Source organism: Bufo bufo, chromosome 11, assembly GCF_905171765.1.
Source record: "Bufo bufo chromosome 11, aBufBuf1.1, whole genome shotgun sequence".
Lineage (NCBI taxonomy): Eukaryota > Metazoa > Chordata > Amphibia > Anura > Bufonidae > Bufo > Bufo bufo.
The window spans coordinates 20,160,177-20,176,577 of record NC_053399.1 but is presented as its reverse complement, the minus strand read 5'-3'; the positions used below and the strand labels follow the sequence as shown (position 1 = coordinate 20,176,577).

The following is a 16,401-nucleotide window of genomic DNA, read 5'->3' as shown; positions in this document are numbered from 1 at the left end:
GTAGCACTACAAGTCCCAGCCGAAGTGACCCCGTCTTATTGGTAACTAAGTGTCTTTTGTGATCTGCAGGTGGGAGAGTTTGATACTGATCATCATGTATCTGATTTACATACTCATTATGAAGTAAGTGCATCATTCTAGTTGCCTCACCATATTTTATGTAGGTAAACTTCAAACATGTTGGGAGTTGTAGTTTTGCAAGGGCTGGAACACCCCCAGTTGGAGACCATTGTTTTATGTCAGTGATGTTGTTTTCTCAGTCGTACAGTCATCAGCTTTTGAGGGTAATGCAATACCAACAGTGTACAGCAGGGGGAGATAGCAGTGCAAGAGACGCCAGTTTACGCACCATTTAAAGGGCCAGTACACCTAAACTGTGGACGTCCAGAAACCTCCTGCACCATGGTCACTACCTTTATGTCCCTTACAGTAGAACCTTTATATAGATGAGTGATCTCAGCAGTTTAGCATCATGTTTGTTGTCTTTCAGATTCCCTAATTGAAAGAGGACCCGTCCCCTCTCCTGAGACGTCTGTTTTAGTAGCTACTTACATTCCCCATGTAGTAACATCAATTCTTATGACTAATGTTGCGTCATTCCTCTAATATTCCGGCTAGAAGTTCTAAATGCATCTCTAGCATTTTGCAGTGAAGGTCCAGATGGGTGTTACCAGTTGGGGGGGGGGGGGGTGCCTGCACAGTCTGATATTGTTAAATCACTGCTGGCAGTGTCAGATTGTGCAGGGACGCCCTCCTCCAACTGTCAACACCCATCTGCTAGTAATTCATTCAGAACTTCTAGTAGGAATAATAGAGGGACGGCACAACATAGTCATAAGAATAGATGCTCCAGAGATGTTATTACATGGGTAATGCAAGTAGTTATTAAAACAGACATGTCAGGAGAGGGGACGGGTCCTTCTTAATGGGTGTAGTCCCTTTACGTTATCCAATTTGGCCACTTCGAGGCACAGTATCCTTTTTCCCAGGGTCTTCTTGATCCTCCAGCAGCAGATGGATTGTACACTGGTCTATTCTGGTTACACATGTGATATCCATTACATCACAGAACAGCATGATCCCAGTATAACCAGTAACTGTCCAGTATGACCTCAGCTGCGTGTCAATCTTTCTCCCTGAGTAAAATGTTAACCCCGCCTGCACCGGAGAGAAGACAGATGGAAGTTTCATCACCAAGGCTTCCATGTTACAATGTATCCAATCTGATCATGGGTGGACTGAGGGCGATGCGGGCCCCTAGGTAGTAATAGTCACGGGCCCTTTACAGCTCACCATAGTTATAATATGGACAAGCCGGGTTGTGGCCCTTTCTGGCTATGGGCCCTTAAACACAGTCCTAAATGGTCAATCCCCTGGCCCTGCATTTTTCAGGATATTGATTTCTTGTACCACAGTGGCATTGAAGGAGTTAACAGCAGCTGGTTAAGTAAGGAATCCGAAAGTGTGAGCGCTGCGCATCCTGAGGGGATAATCACTTATAATCTGTGCCGGCCAATTAGAAGCCTGCGCTCGGGATCACATGGTTATTACCAAAGATTAGACACTTTGTATTCACTGAGTAACAGATTAAGATCATTGTTGAAATATAGTCTAATGGCTCCAGAAGAATCTCCAAATATCTATCTATCTATGTATGTTATATCTATCTATCTATCTATCTATCTATCTATCTATCTATCTATCTATCTATCTATCTCATATCTATCTCATATCTATCTATCTATCTATCTATTGATCTATCAAATCAAATCAGCTTTATTCGCAGGACTAAATAAATTTTAGCATTGCCAAAGCAAGTGGGAAATAATTGGGTAGGGCTGGGGGATGGGGACACATCCAGGTTGGGGGTATAGGAGTCCATGGTATATCAGGCTCCTCTCAGTCTATGGCAGCCAGTTGTGCCGCTGTGTTCTCCTCTTCCCCCAGCAGTCTCTCTTTCTCCTCCATGGAGGTGAAGTCTGGGCAGAGATCAGACAGTCTCCTGAAGTCAGTCTCCCTCACTGCTGAGTATTTGGGGCACCGCAGAAGGAAATGAGCCTCATCCTCCACGGCCTCCTGGTCGCACTGCTGGCACAGTCTGCTCTCCCTGGGCATGTACCTCTGTCGGTGACGCCCGGATTCAATGATCAGGCTGTGGGCGCTCAGTCTGTACCGGCTCAGGATCTGTCGGTCTTTTGGATTGGGGAGTTTCTCCGGATATGGGGCCAGTTTGTACTCCCTCTGCAGGCTCTGGTATACTGTCAGCTTCTGTGATGTTCTTATGTCGTTCCTCCAGACGCTAATATACTCCTCTTTGTACTTGTGCATCGTCCTCTGGATTTTGCCCTTTGTCAGGCTATATTGGTTGTTGGCTTGGCAGGCTGGGTTTGGGTGACTTGTTGCAGGGTGCTTTGTTTTTCTGGGGCTTCTTGGTGTAGCAAGGCTTTGTGATGGTAGGAGCTGGGACTGCTGTTATGAAGATGGGCTCTGAATGATAGCGCCCTCTTCTGGACAGCAAAGTAGAGTGGGAATCTGCCCAGTTCTGCTCGACAGGCGCTGTTTGAGGTGCTCCTGTGGACCTGGAGAAAGTGTTTGCAGAGTTCTAGGTGGAACAGTTCTGTTGGCCCAGAGTCCCACTTTGCCCGGTCTGGGTATATGTCTGGGCCCCAGACTTCGCTGCCATACAGGAGGATTGGGGCGATGATGGTGTCAAGGATTTTAAGCCAGACGGTCACTGGTGCTTTAAGGTGATAGAGACGCCTTCTGATGGCATAGAAGGTTTTGCTCGCCTTGTCTTTCAGTGTTTCCATGGCTTTCTTGAAACTCCCTGATTGGCTGATTCCTAGGCCCAGGTCGGTGTAGCTGTCGGTGTCTGGAAGTGGACAGTTGTTTAGCAGGAAGGGAGGACGACCGGCTGGTTTATGGTTTCTTCTCTGGAACACCATGATGTTGGTTTTCTTTGGATTAATGGGCAGTGCCCACGTGTTACTGAACTTCTCCAGGATCTTCAGGTTATCTTGGAGACTTTTCTCAGTATCTATCTATCTATCTCATATATATCTATCTATCTATCTATCTATCTATCTATCTATCTATCTATCTCCTATCTATCTATCTCATATCTATCTATCTATCTATCTATCTATCTTTAGGCAAAAATCCATAGACATTATCCAAAAACAAATGATGAGGCAGCACTCCAATGATAGATATCTATCTATATCTCTGTCTATCTTGCAGTATTTAGTTTCTTTTATATCACTGCACCCAAAATCATTCACAATTAGGCCTCATTCACACGCCCATTTTTATCCGGTTCCCATATTGCGGTCTGCAAACAATAGGTCGGCAATCCAGAAGGTGCGGTGCGAAACGGAGGCACGGAACCCCATGGAAGCACTACGGAGTGCCTCCGCACCGCCAAAAAATTGAACTTGTTCTATTATTTTTTTTGCAGTGCGGACGGATCACAGACCCATTCAAGTTGAAAGGGTCTTGATCCGTCTGTGGCAGTCACACGGACGGTGCCTGTGCAGCAATTTGCGGTCCCCAATGCACAGAACGGGTGACATTCAGTCCTTATTCAGACACCTGAGCTCTCACAGAAGCGTCAGTTTGAAACCAGGTTCTCTGACGTGAGAAAAACTAACTGCACCCCCCCCCCACACGCCCATTAGGCCTCTTGCACAAGACCGTGTGGCTTTTTCAGTATTTTGCGGTCCGCAAAAAATACGGATGACGTCCATGTGCATTCCGTTTTTTGCAGAACGGAACAGCCGGCCCCTGATAGAACAGTCCTATCCTTGTCCGTTATGCGGACAATAATAGGACATGTTCTATCTTTGGACGGAACGGAAATACGGAAACGGAAGGCATATGGAATACCTTTTAGTTTTTTTTTTCCGGATCCATTGAAATGAATGGTTCCCGTTTATGGAACGCAAAAAACGGAATGCAAACGGAAAAAACAAACGTTCGTGTGCAAGAGGCCTCATAGGAGGTCAGCATTGTGTCTGTCTGCAAGCCTTGCTGACTGTTTCCAATGACAACTACTAAAATTGCAAGTGCAGTTTTGGAGTATAACATATTCTGTAACATGTAGATACATCTAGATATTTACTGTAAGGTGCCGGTCAGAGGCGGACAGCCGTTGGGGTTGTGCAGACACAGTATTTATTTATTTATTTATTTATTTTACAACAATGTAAAATGCTATAAAATAGCACAAGAGGTTTTCTGCGATGCTTCCCGGGTCCCTGCCTGATCTCTGTTCTCCCGGCTCCAGTGATGATGAGGATGATGAGTTCACACCATTGAGGTCACAGCGATCGGCTGCAGCGGTCACACATCAGGTCGACACATCATCGCTGGAGCCAGGTGACCAGTGACCAGCAAGGGAGGGGGGAGGGGGGGCACACAGGAGCAGCAGGAGATGGGTGAGGTGAGTAGATTTGGTTCCTGGACAACCCCTCTAATCTCCTTTTTTTTTTTGGTGGGGGGGATCGTAACTTTTTCCTCTTGCTTTGTAACAGGTATAATATGAAAATGCAGCAGTTTTTTACCATCAAACGCAAGAACTTAGGGAACGGCTGCACAATTGGGAGCGAGCTGCAAGACGGTAATGTGTGTTGTGACCCGCTGTGTGATGACCCCACGGTCCCCCTGTTGTGGAAAGGTAAGGGTAAGCAGACCGGAGAAACCCACGCGGATGTCATATTATCAAGGGTGTAAAGACAAAAAGGGGGCGATATCCGGCTTTCTGAAGGACCCCCACACTGTTAAAGGGAAAATACTAGAGTACGACATAGCGACCTGCCAAGTGCCCCTATTGCTTCCTCCATTGATCACAATGAGCTATGGATGTCCTGAGTCTGTGTCTCAATCCTAGGTCTTCCTTTTCCTTTACGTCCCAGGTAATTGTATTGATTTTTATTAGGAGGAGAAGCTAGCTACTTCCCCCTCTGTCACCTGCAGCCACCACCAGGGGGAGCTGATGACAAATGAATGACATAGTATACGGTAAGATCCTAGGCTCCCCCTAGTGGTGGCTGTAGACAGATACAATTTTATCATTTAACGCTGTGCAGGGGAAATGTAGTATTAAACTCGGCACAAAGCCTTGTAGGGCTAGCTCAGCCGAGGGTAATGATATCTTCCACTTCACGATCTGGTGCTCCATTCTGGAGAAAAGGTACTTTTAATCCATATGCAAATGAGCAGTTAAAGTTTTTTTTTCTTCCAGGAGTACATTATTGATGACCTAGCCTCAAAATAGGTCATCAGTATCTGATCGGTGGGGATCTGACACCTGGCACCCCCGACGATCAGCTGTTTGAAGAGGCTGTGGTGCTCTGGTGAGTGCTGCAGCCACCTCACAGCATACCAAGAACAGCGCCCTACATTGTATAGTGGCCATGCTTGGTATTGCAGCCCAGGCCCATTCACTTGAATGGGACTGGACTGCACCTAGACCAGTGATGGCTAAACCTCTGGCGCTCCAGCTGTGGTGAAACTACAACTCCCAGCATGCTCCATCCATTTCTATGGAGTTCTGAGAACAGCCAAGCAAGTGTGCATCTTGGGAGTTGTAGTTTTACCACAGCCGGAGCGCCGGAGGTTATCCATCACAGACCTAGGCCATGTAACCGATGAACATGACGTCACTGGCCTAGGAAGAAGTCATAGAGCTCCGCAGAGCCTTTCCAAACAGCTGATCGTCAGGGGTGCTGGGAGTCAGACCCCCTCTGATCTGATATTGAGGATTTATCCTAAGGTAAACCCCTTTAAGTGCACGGAGGGTAGGCCCAAGCCACTCTGTGCACCCTTGTTCCTCCTGCTTCCTCTCTACAAGAACCTGGCCCTTACAATCAAGAAGGGGAAGGAGGGGCTGGCAGAGGAAGCAGGAGGAGAAAGGGTGCACAGAGCAGCTTGGGTCCGCCCTCAGTGCACTTAACTGCTCATTTGCATAAGGCCTAACAGTACTTTTCCTCCAGAATGATGCAACGGATCTCTAAGGCCTCCTGCACGCGAACGTGTGCTTCCCGTTGCCGTATTGCGGACCGTTCCGTGTGCATTCCGCATCGCGGATGCGGAACCATTCACTTCAATGGGTCCGCAAATCCGGGGATAAGTGTAAGGCATCATTACATTCAGCTGAGCGAGCCCTACAAGGCACCGCGCCTGGGTTATCAGCAAATTTCCTAGTCCCTTTAGTATCTTTCTCACATTATCTTTCTCAGAAATACTTTCTGATTTCCCAACATGAAGAACGGGGCCGTAAAAATAGAAAATAGGAACTGAACTTACGTGAATTTATCACAAGTTAAATAAAGATGACTAAAGCGACTGATTCACTGAAGGTCGTGAGTAATGAGGGCAAAGTTAGAACTGCGCGAAAAAAAAACGTTCCCCCTTTGAGGAGCTCCTCGCATTGATGTGAACTTCAATCGTCCCTGTGGAGCGCAGGAGTCAGTGGCCCCTTCTGTACCGGTGGTCTGTACGAGCGGAGCGCCAATTATGGAAACAGTACAGCACCATGCAGCGCCTGTGGTGTCCACCAGGGGGAGCTAAAAGATGGCAATGTGCATAGATACTGGAGAGCCACAGTGTTTCTTCTTTGTACTATTTAAAGGGACAGTAAACCTGCAGACTATCTCATCCTTATCCCTGTTATCAACCGTGTCTATAGAACAGATGAGCTGCACTAAGGGGGTCTCTGAAAGGGCAGGTCGGGTCAAAGCATAAGAGAGGGTCTTCTATTTCAGTGTTTCCCAACCAGTGTGCCTCCAGCTGTTGCAAAACTACACCTCCCAGCATGCCCGCACTTTGTAGTTTTTCAACAGCTGGAGGCACACTGGTTGGGAAACACTGTAAATCTATTTAACCCTTAATGTTGCCTTCTATCTAACGAGCTGACTTTCTCAATTAATTAATAACACAACTAATGAAGCAGGAACCTCAGGCACTGTTGTTTCCCTTTAAATCTTCAATAGCACTAATCCTGTGTCTTTAACATTGTATCTCCTGTCTGCTTACCCCTTCAGCGGTGCTAGTTACTCTGTGTTACTCTGCATGCCCGGCACCCTTTAATGTGTCCAAATGCACATGATCAGGATTGCATGTGGATTATCTGCACCGTAGGTCATGCACATTGTATTCTATGAGAATTTGAAATTCTCATGTACTGGATGCAGATTTTAAAATCTAGAACCCCAAAAAGAATTTAAAGCCACACACAGTAAGAGTACAAGAATTACATCTTTATTAGTCAATATAAAAGACAATGACAAATATATAGATACGCCTCTTAATTGGTACCAATTAAGTTCTAATTACTCAATGGACGTCCCTGTATCGCATCACAGATTTTAAAATCTGCAGCATGTCAATTTATTTTATTTTTCCTGTCTGGATTTTCTACATTCACTTCAATGGGGAGAGTAAAATCCGCATGTAAATCTGCACCAATTGATGCGGATTGTCTGCACGGATTTCCCTGCGAATACCTGCAGATTTCAAGGCGGACTCTCTGCACATAAATCCTGAACGTGTGCATTAATCCTTAAAGGGGTCGTCTCACTTCAGCAAATGGCTTTTATCGCGTAGAGGAAGTTAATACAAGGCGCTTACTAATGAATTGTGATTGTCCATATTGCCTCCTTTGCTGGCTGGATACATTTTATCCATCACATTATACACTGCTCGTTTCCATGGTTACGACCACCCTGCAATATATCATTGGTGCTTGTGCTTGCACACTATAGGAAAAAAGCGTCAGCCTCTCTGGTGGCCGGGACCATGGGAGCGCGCGTAGGCTGGTGCTTTTTTCTATATTGTGCAAGCACGACCACCGCTGATGGATTGCAGGGTGGTCTGTAACCGTGGAAACGAGCAGTGTATAATGTGATGGATAAAATGTATCCAGCCAGCAAAGGAAGCAATATGGATAATACCAATACATTAGTAAGTGTCTTGTATTAACTTTTTCTACATGATAAATGCCACTTACTGAAGTGAGACAACCCCTTTGAAGGGCATCTGTCAGCAGTTTTGTCCCTATAACACTGGCTGACCTGTTACATGTGCACTTGGCAGCTAAAGGCATCTGTGTTGGTCCCGTGTTCATATGTGCCCGCATTGCTGAGAAAAATTATGTTTTAATATATGCAAATGAGCCTCTAGGAGCAACGGGGGCGTTACCATTACACCTAGAGGCTCTGCGCACTCTGCAACTGCCACGCCCCCTGCACTTTGATTGACAGGGCCAGACGTGATCATGTAGCTCCAGGCTTTTGGATATATTTGAACCCTCATGCAACTTTTACTAAGCGGATTCCAACATTTCTAGGTGTCATTTTGTACTCGTTACAGCAATGAGTTTGGTAAAAGTTGCAGCGGGCGCAGAATAAATCCAAGGTGCCTGACACATTTACAATGACTGGTGGGGGGGGGGGGCTTTCTAATTAATTTAACCCCACATGTACCTGCTTGCAGTGAGGGGAGAACAGCATCACCATGGCCAGAATTCGGTGGTGATGGTCGATGAGATCATCTGCTCCAGTCCCCCCAAGTACCGCTTTCCTGAGGCCGGATTACGCATCATGATCACCAATAAGTTCCCGCCGAGGACCAGGCTACGGATGGCGAGCAGGATCATAATTAATGAGGTATCTGCTTGTGAGATGGCTTTTTTTAATGTCTTGTTTTTGCTCGATGCCAAGCCAGCGTTGTATATGTTGACAGGACTGTAAAGTGTCTTATTAACCCTTTCATTATAAATTCGGGGTGCCATTGGTTCCCTTGAACTAATACTTTCATCTCCTACCATGCTGTGGGGATCTTTCTGAATTTTAATAATCTTTTTACCAGACATGGAGATGATTGCACTATAACGTCCTACCGACCATTTCTCTTCTTCATATACAGCACATATATGGTTCTAATATTAAAAATGTAAGCTTTTGGGACCACATGGCAAAGGGGCCCCTGTTCTAACATGCACCATTTATAATACTGCTGCCTCTTTATGTCCTGGTGCAACTACTACCTCTGCATCCCCTATAGCTGCGGTCCAGACTAAGAATAAAATACTAGTTACAGTGGCATACCTTCAATGGAGGCAGACCACATCACTGCTGACGGGCCCAGGGTTAGGGAGGTCCCAGTGCTGTGTACTTCATCGCTTTCCAACTTGTTGCAGCTACCACTAGGGGGAGCTCAGTGCAAAGAGATTATTACAGTAACTGTGTAAATGTCTGTGCACTGAGCTCCCTCTAGTGGTGGCTGCAGGCAGCCAGTTTGGTAATATATTATGTGAAGGGAAGCAGAGATTCAGAACTGTACGGGAAGGTTTATCAGTGTATTTAGGCCAGTTGTCTGGAGTAAATATATTGAGAATTTTGATGTTCAGATTGTATTTATTATATAGCGCTACTATATTCCACAGTGCTTCATAGACATTAGCATCAAGCTGTCCCTGATGGGGCTCACAATCTAAGTATGAGCTCCCTATTTATGAACTCTCATAAAGTGGGTGAGGCCAAGGCGGATTTCTTTTTATTACATTGTCTTATTACAATTTCTTCTGCTCAATAATAAAGCAAAATTAAATTTATCAGGAATCCAGGGCATTGAGCTTTGCGTTCTGCATTGCCTGAGAGTGTTTAATGCATGTCTGCTGGCAGACCGGGTCAGGCAAGGGGGTGTCACGGTGGGGAGTCGGGGGAAACTCCCCACCGTAAAGTGAGGAGAACGGGGAAGCAGCACCACCAGGAAAAGGGAGCAGGTCACCTCCTAGAGCCGCCCTAACCCTGGCCCTGACTCCTAACCGTGTGAGCAGACCCAGATGGTAGGTGGGCTCATACACAGGAACCTCGAACCCTGAGTAGCCCCGAGGATCCTCAAAATAAGGTTAGGAGCAGGAGACGACCTGTTCATCCCAGATGTGGATGAACAGGAGTCTCCACCGGCCTAGCTGCAAGGAAAAGGACAGCCAGTAAACAGTCACTGAAACGGCAGGTAAGAGCCCAGAAACAACACGCACTTACCTGCCGCGGCCACAACTAAAACCGGAACCTCATGCAGACAGAAAGCATGCCGGCCCCAGGCAGAGCTGCTCACCGACTTGTGATTCCCCCTCCGGGGAACACTGACACCCCCTTCCAGAGGTTATGCGACTCACAGGGGAAATGTCTAGCAAACATGCTGGAAGACAGACACCCACAAGCCAGAAATGTAACGACCACTAGACATACAACAGACCCCGCACATAACCTACACCAAACATAGATACAAGAGAAGGTAAATACATAGGGAACATAGGGGAGACATCAAGTCGACACTGATGTCTAGCTAGGAGGCCCTCCCACTGGACAGATGGTATATCCAGGATAAGAGCAGCACTCCAGCTCAAACAAAGGCTGAAGGGCAACTGACCTCAAGCTCACAACACCAGGATATTTTTTTGCGGAACGGAAATACGGAAACGGAATGCACACGGAGTAACTTCAGTTTTTTTTTGCAGACCCATTGAAATAAATAGTTTTGCATACGTTCCGCAAAAAAAACGGAACGGACACGGAAAGAAAATACGTTTGTGTGCAGGAGCCCTAAGGCCTCTTGCACAAGGCCGTTGTGTGCCCGTGGCCGTGTTGCGGCCCGCATACGGCGGGTCTGCAATACACGGGCACTAGCACGCGTGCACTCCGCATCACGGATGCAGACCTATTCACTTGAATGGGTCCGCAATCGCAGAGATGTGGAACGGAAGCACGGATCGGAACCCCCACGGAAGCACTACGGAGTGCTTCCCTGGTGTTTCTGTCCGTGCCTCCGCACCGCAAAAAAAATAGAACTTGCGGTCCCCAATGCACGGAACGGATGCACAGCATTCGTGTGCCAGAGGCCTAAGGGAAAGATCTGCACCTGTTCTCTGGTTCTGCCTCACAATCACTGATGGAAATCACTGACCAAACACTGACCAAACACTGACCAAATCACTGAAGTATGAACTACACCCAAGTGAGATATGAAATAGCGTTGAGCGAATCGACCTCCACGAAGTGGAATTCGATCCGAATTTCAGGGAAAATTTTATTTTCTGCGAAGCCGAATTTCCTCGTGCTTCATGGTAACAAATCGATTTTCCCTGAATGGCGGTAAAATCTGTAAAAAAAAAAAATCATACTTACCTCATCCGTTTGAGCGCTGCCATCTTGATTGAAGATCCAGTGCAAAATCCCGTGCGTGGTGACGTATGGCCGGCCTACATGAGGACGTCAACATGGTCTGCGCGAGATTTCGCACTGGATCTACAATCAATATGGCGGCAGCCGCCTCTTCGTAATCAAATGGATGAGTTAAGTATGATTTTATTTGTTTTTTTTAGGCTGTATTGCAGTCAGAGGCCACGATCAGCTATGAAATGAGCTTCGTGACAAAGTAATTCATCACAAAGCAAATTCATTTTTTTTGGAAAATTCGGCGAAGTAGCCGAATCCAATTTTTCAATACTTCGGTCATTCAATGTGAAACATAGAACCATCATGAACAGTAAAAGCTAGAACAGTTCTTTCCTCTTTCATTCCACAGAAAAATACTAGAAAATGTAGTTATCCTTTAAATACAATCAGCACCACCTCCAGCTCAGCAAACCACAGAAAACCCCTTCATGATGTTTCATTTCTGCTTTAATGGGAAACAATTTTGAAATTTTTATAAACAACATTGATTTCCCACGGAAACCGGTGGATACATTGGGGGAGATATAACAAGACTGGAAGATCCATCCGCCGCCGGTCTTGATCTCCCTGCGCTGGCGTGAGAGGCACTCGATTTGTTCAAAGGTAGAAGCCTCCTAAAAAAAATCAGGGACATCTCTGCCCTGCCGTGCGCCAGAAACTGAAGTGTCTACTCCAGCTACAGGCGGGCATAGACTTCAGCTATAACTTTTGCCACTTTCTGGCGAAAGTTATAGTAAAAGTGGCAGCGGCAGCAAAAAGCCAAGCCCCTTTCTCTCTGCACCTTTCAGAAGCTCAAAAAGTCTAAAATCCGTTCTAGCTAAGGAGAAGGGGGGGGGGGGGGGGGGGGGTTGGTTCCTAAAAGTGGACACCCCCTTTTAACCTGCTCAGGACCGCCGTACGCAGGATTGCGTCTTTGCGGCGGTCCTGTTACCGTTTCAAGGGCAGCAGAGTGGGGCTGTTGCTGCCGGATCACGTAGTGAGGCATACACCAGCAGCGCAGCCCTCCCTGGACCTAGTACCAGCACCACTGCCGTACAACATGGTGACGTGGCGAGCACCAGAAGGGCAGTTGAAGCTGGTACGGTGGCACGTGCACTAGTTACCCCGTCGCAGCCACCGCGCAGACAGGCCCGTAGAGCCCCTAGAGTCCCTGAGGTGCTGGCAAACCCTGATTGGCAGTCACCAACTTCAGCCGCACCTGTAGTTCCCCCTTTCTCCGCCCAGTCTGGAGTTCGGGTTGAGACGGCTCAGATCGGTTCGGCCCTGGGATTTTTTGAGCTGTTCTTGACTGCGGAGCTCTTGGACTTAGTCGTGGCAGAAACAAATCGGTATGCCACACAATTTATATCCGCCAACCCGGGAAGCTCTTATGCCCAGTCTTTCCGGTGGAAACCAGTCCAAGTTTCCGAATTAAAAAAAATTCTGGGCCTTCTCCTGAACATGAATCTAACTAAAAAGCATGAATTGCGGTCATATTGGTCCACGAACCCGATTCATCACATGCCCATGTTCTCTGCTGCTATGTCCAGGACACGTTTTGAGACCATCCTGCCTTTCCTGCACTTTAGCGACAACACCACCTCAGGTCCCAGATGCAGATTTGTATACCCCTGAGCAAAACATCTGTGTAGACGAGTCCCTAATACATTTTACCGGGCGCCTTGGCTTCAAACAATACATCACAAGCAAGCGTGCCTGGTATGGGGTCAAATTGTATAAGCTCTGTGAAAGGGCCACAGGCTATACCCACAAATTTCGGATCTATGAGGGAAAAGATCAGACCCTGGAGCCGGTCGGTTGCCCTGACTACCTGGGGAGCAGTGGGAAGACAGTCTGGGACTTGGTGTCACCCTTATTTGGCAAGGGGTACCATCTTTATGTGGACAATTTCTACACAAGTGTGGCCCTCTTTAGGCATTTGTTCCTAGAACAGATTGGCTGCTGTGGCACCGCGCGACCTAGTCGCGTGGGCTTCCCCCAACGGCTCGTTACCACCCGTCTTGCAAGGGGGGAGAGGGCTGCCTTGTGTAACGAAGAACTGCTCGCGGTGAAATGGAGAGACAAGCGTGACGTTTACATGCTCTCCTCCATTCACGCAGACACGCCAATCCAAATTGAAAGGGCAACCCGTGTCATTGAAAAGCCCCTCTCAGTCCTCGACTATAATGCGCTCATGGGAGGGGTGGACTTCAATGACCAGATGTTGGCTCCCTATTTAGTTTCCCGACGCACCAGACGCTGGTATAAGAAGGTGTCTGTATATTTAATTCAATTGGCTGCCTATAATAGTTTTGTTCTCTACAGTAAGGCTGGGAGAACGGGATCCTTCCTCAAATTTCAGGAAGAGATCATCGCGAACCTCCTGTATCCAGGAGGTTCCGTGGCCCCAACCACCAGTGTAGTGAGCCGTCTACACGAGCGACATTTCCCCAGTGTCGTTCCTGGTACCTCAAACCGACCGCCACCCCGAAAAAAATGTTGTGTCTGTAGCAGGAGTGGAATAAGGCGTGACACCCGCTATTTCTGTCCTGACTGTCCTGACCACCCTGCCCTATGCTTTGGAGAGTGTTTCCGGAAGTACCATACACAGGTACACTTAGCATAGGGATTGCATCTCACAGGACAGGCGCACAGGGCTATTAGGGCCCTTTCACTCACAGCTGCTGCAAACCTCTCCTTTCACCTGGGATAAAGTGCATAATGTACTTCGCCACATCTTTGGGCGAAGTACATTATTTGCACATTGTCCAATGGGGAAGGAGAGGTTTGTTCTATAAAAGGTAAAAAAAACAAACCAAAAAAAATAACCGGTAAGCAAAAAAGTTAACTTTCAGTTCAAAAAGTTAAAAAAAGTTTATATGTTTTGTTCAAAAGTTATTATAAAGTTAATAAAGTTATTGCTTTGCGGCCTGGTTTTTTCTTTTTTGTTTTGTTTTTTTTACCTTCCAGGTGGACCAACCGATCGACTAGCTGCAGCACTGATGTGCATTCGGACAGAAGCATTGCGCTGCTGTCAGATTACACGCAAGTCGGTGTATGCGGCGCTGCAAGACGAGATTTCTCCTCTGCAGTAAAAGATACGTTTGCCGAGGCATATGAGCTGAGGAGGTGGTAGTGTTCATAAACTTTGGCAAACACTTTGTATATATATTATAAAAAAAAATCCCGGCAATGATTTATTCATCCACATCGATTGATGTGAATGGAGAAATGGATGTTGGGCGGACCTCCTATGTCCTGGCAGACGCCTTTCCCCTCCTTTTTTTTTTTTGGCAGACATTTTTTCATCCACATTGATCGATGCGAATAAAGAAATCTGTGCCGTTCATTTTTTCTTTCAGCCCAGAGGCTGAACGGAAAAAAAAAATCTCATTACCCGTATGCTCAATATAAGGAGAATAGCAGAAACTCCTAATGCTGGCCATACATGTAATGATTGCGGAGACCCTCAAATGCCAGGGCAGTACAAACACCCCACAAATGACCCCATTTTGGAAAGAAGACACCCCAAGGTATTCGCTGAGGGGCATATTGAGTCCATGAAAGATTGAAATTTTTGTCCCAAGTTAGCGGAAAGGGAGACTTTGTGAGAAAAAAACAAAAAATAATCAATTTCCGCTAACTTGTGGCAAAAAAAAAAAAAATTCTATGAACTCGCCATGCCCCTCATTGAATACCTTGGGGTGTCTTCTTTCCAAAATGGGGTCACATGTGGGGTATTTATACTGCCCTGGCATTTTAGGGGCCCTAAAGAGTGAGAAGAAGTCTGGGATCCAAATGTCTAAAAATGCCCCCCTAAAAAGGAATGTGGGCCCCTTTGCGCATCTAGGCTGCAAAAAAGTGTCACACATGTGGTATCGCCGTACTCAGGAGAAGTTGGGGGATGTGTTTTGGGGTGTCATTTTACATATACCCATGCTGGGTGAGAGAAATATCTTGGTCAAATGCCAACTTTGTATAAAAAAATGGGAAAAGTTGTCTTTTGCCAAGATATTTCTCTCACCCAGCATGGGTATATGTAAAATGACACCCCAAAACACATTGCCCAACTTCTCCTGAGTACGGAGATACCACATGTGTGACACTTTTTTGCAGCCTAGGTGGGCAAAGGGGCCCACATTCCAAAGAGCAACTTTCGGATTTCACCGGCCATTTTTTACAGATTTTGATTCCAGACTACTTCGCACGCATTTGGGCCCCTAAAATGTCAGGGCAGTATAACTACCCCACAAGTGACCCCATTTTGGAAAGAAGACACCCCAAGGTATTCCGTGAGGGGCACGGCGAGTTCCTATAATTTTTTATTTTTTGTCACAAGTTAGCAGAAAATGATGATTATTTTATTTTTATTTTTTTTCTTACAAAGTCTCATATTCCACTAACTTGTGACAAAAAATAAAAACTTCCATGAACTCACTATGCCCATCAGGAAATACCTTGGGGTGTCTTCTTTCCAAAATGGGGTCACTTGTGGGGTAGTTATACTGCCCTGGCATTCTAGGGGCCCTAATGTGTGGTAAGTAGTTTGAAATCAAAATCTGTAAAAAATGGCCGGTGAAATCCGAAAGGTGCTCTTTGGAATGTGGGCCCCTTTGCCCACCTAGGCTGCAAAAAAGTGTCACACATCTGGTATCTCCGTACTCAAGAGAAGTTGGGCAATGTGTTTTGGGGTGTCATTTTACATATACCCATGCTGGGTGAGAGAAATATCTTGGTCAAATGCCAACTTTGTATAAAAAATGGGAAAAGTTGTCTTTTGCCAAGATATTTCTCTCACCCAGCATGGGTATATGTAAAATGACACCCCAAAACACATTGCCCAACTTCTCCTGAGTACGGAGATACCAGATGTGTGACACTTTTTTGCAGCCTAGGTGGGCAAAGGGGCCCACATTCCAAAGAGCACCTTTCGGATTTCACCGGCCATTTTTTACAGATTTTGATTTCAAACTACTTACAACACATTAGGGCCCCTAGAATGCCAGGGCAGTATAACTACCCCACAAGTGACCCCATTTTGGAAAGAAGACACCCCAAGGTATTCGCTGATGGGCATAGTGAGTTCATAGTAGTTTTTATTTTTTGTCACAAGTTAGTGGAATATGAGACTTTGTAAGAAAAAAAATAAAAAATCATCATTTTCCGCTAACTTGTGACAAAA

General features: G+C 46.3%; 1 protein-coding gene across 3 annotated transcripts in view; it reads left to right on the top strand.

Moving 5' to 3' along the window:
• SLC24A4 (solute carrier family 24 member 4) overlaps nt 1–16,401 on the top strand; it is a 75,117-nt gene that overhangs the window by 54,942 nt on the left and 3,774 nt on the right. The window contains exons 9-11 of one of the 3 annotated variants that reach the window (XM_040411594.1): nt 70–123; nt 4,533–4,618; nt 8,494–8,666. In XM_040411594.1, the coding sequence (XP_040267528.1) occupies nt 70–123; nt 4,533–4,618; nt 8,494–8,666 (313 nt within the window). Of the gene's footprint in view, nt 1–69; nt 124–4,532; nt 4,682–8,493; nt 8,667–16,401 lie in introns of all 3 variants that reach the window. The other 2 variants (XM_040411593.1, XM_040411592.1) reach the window with 2 other exon arrangements.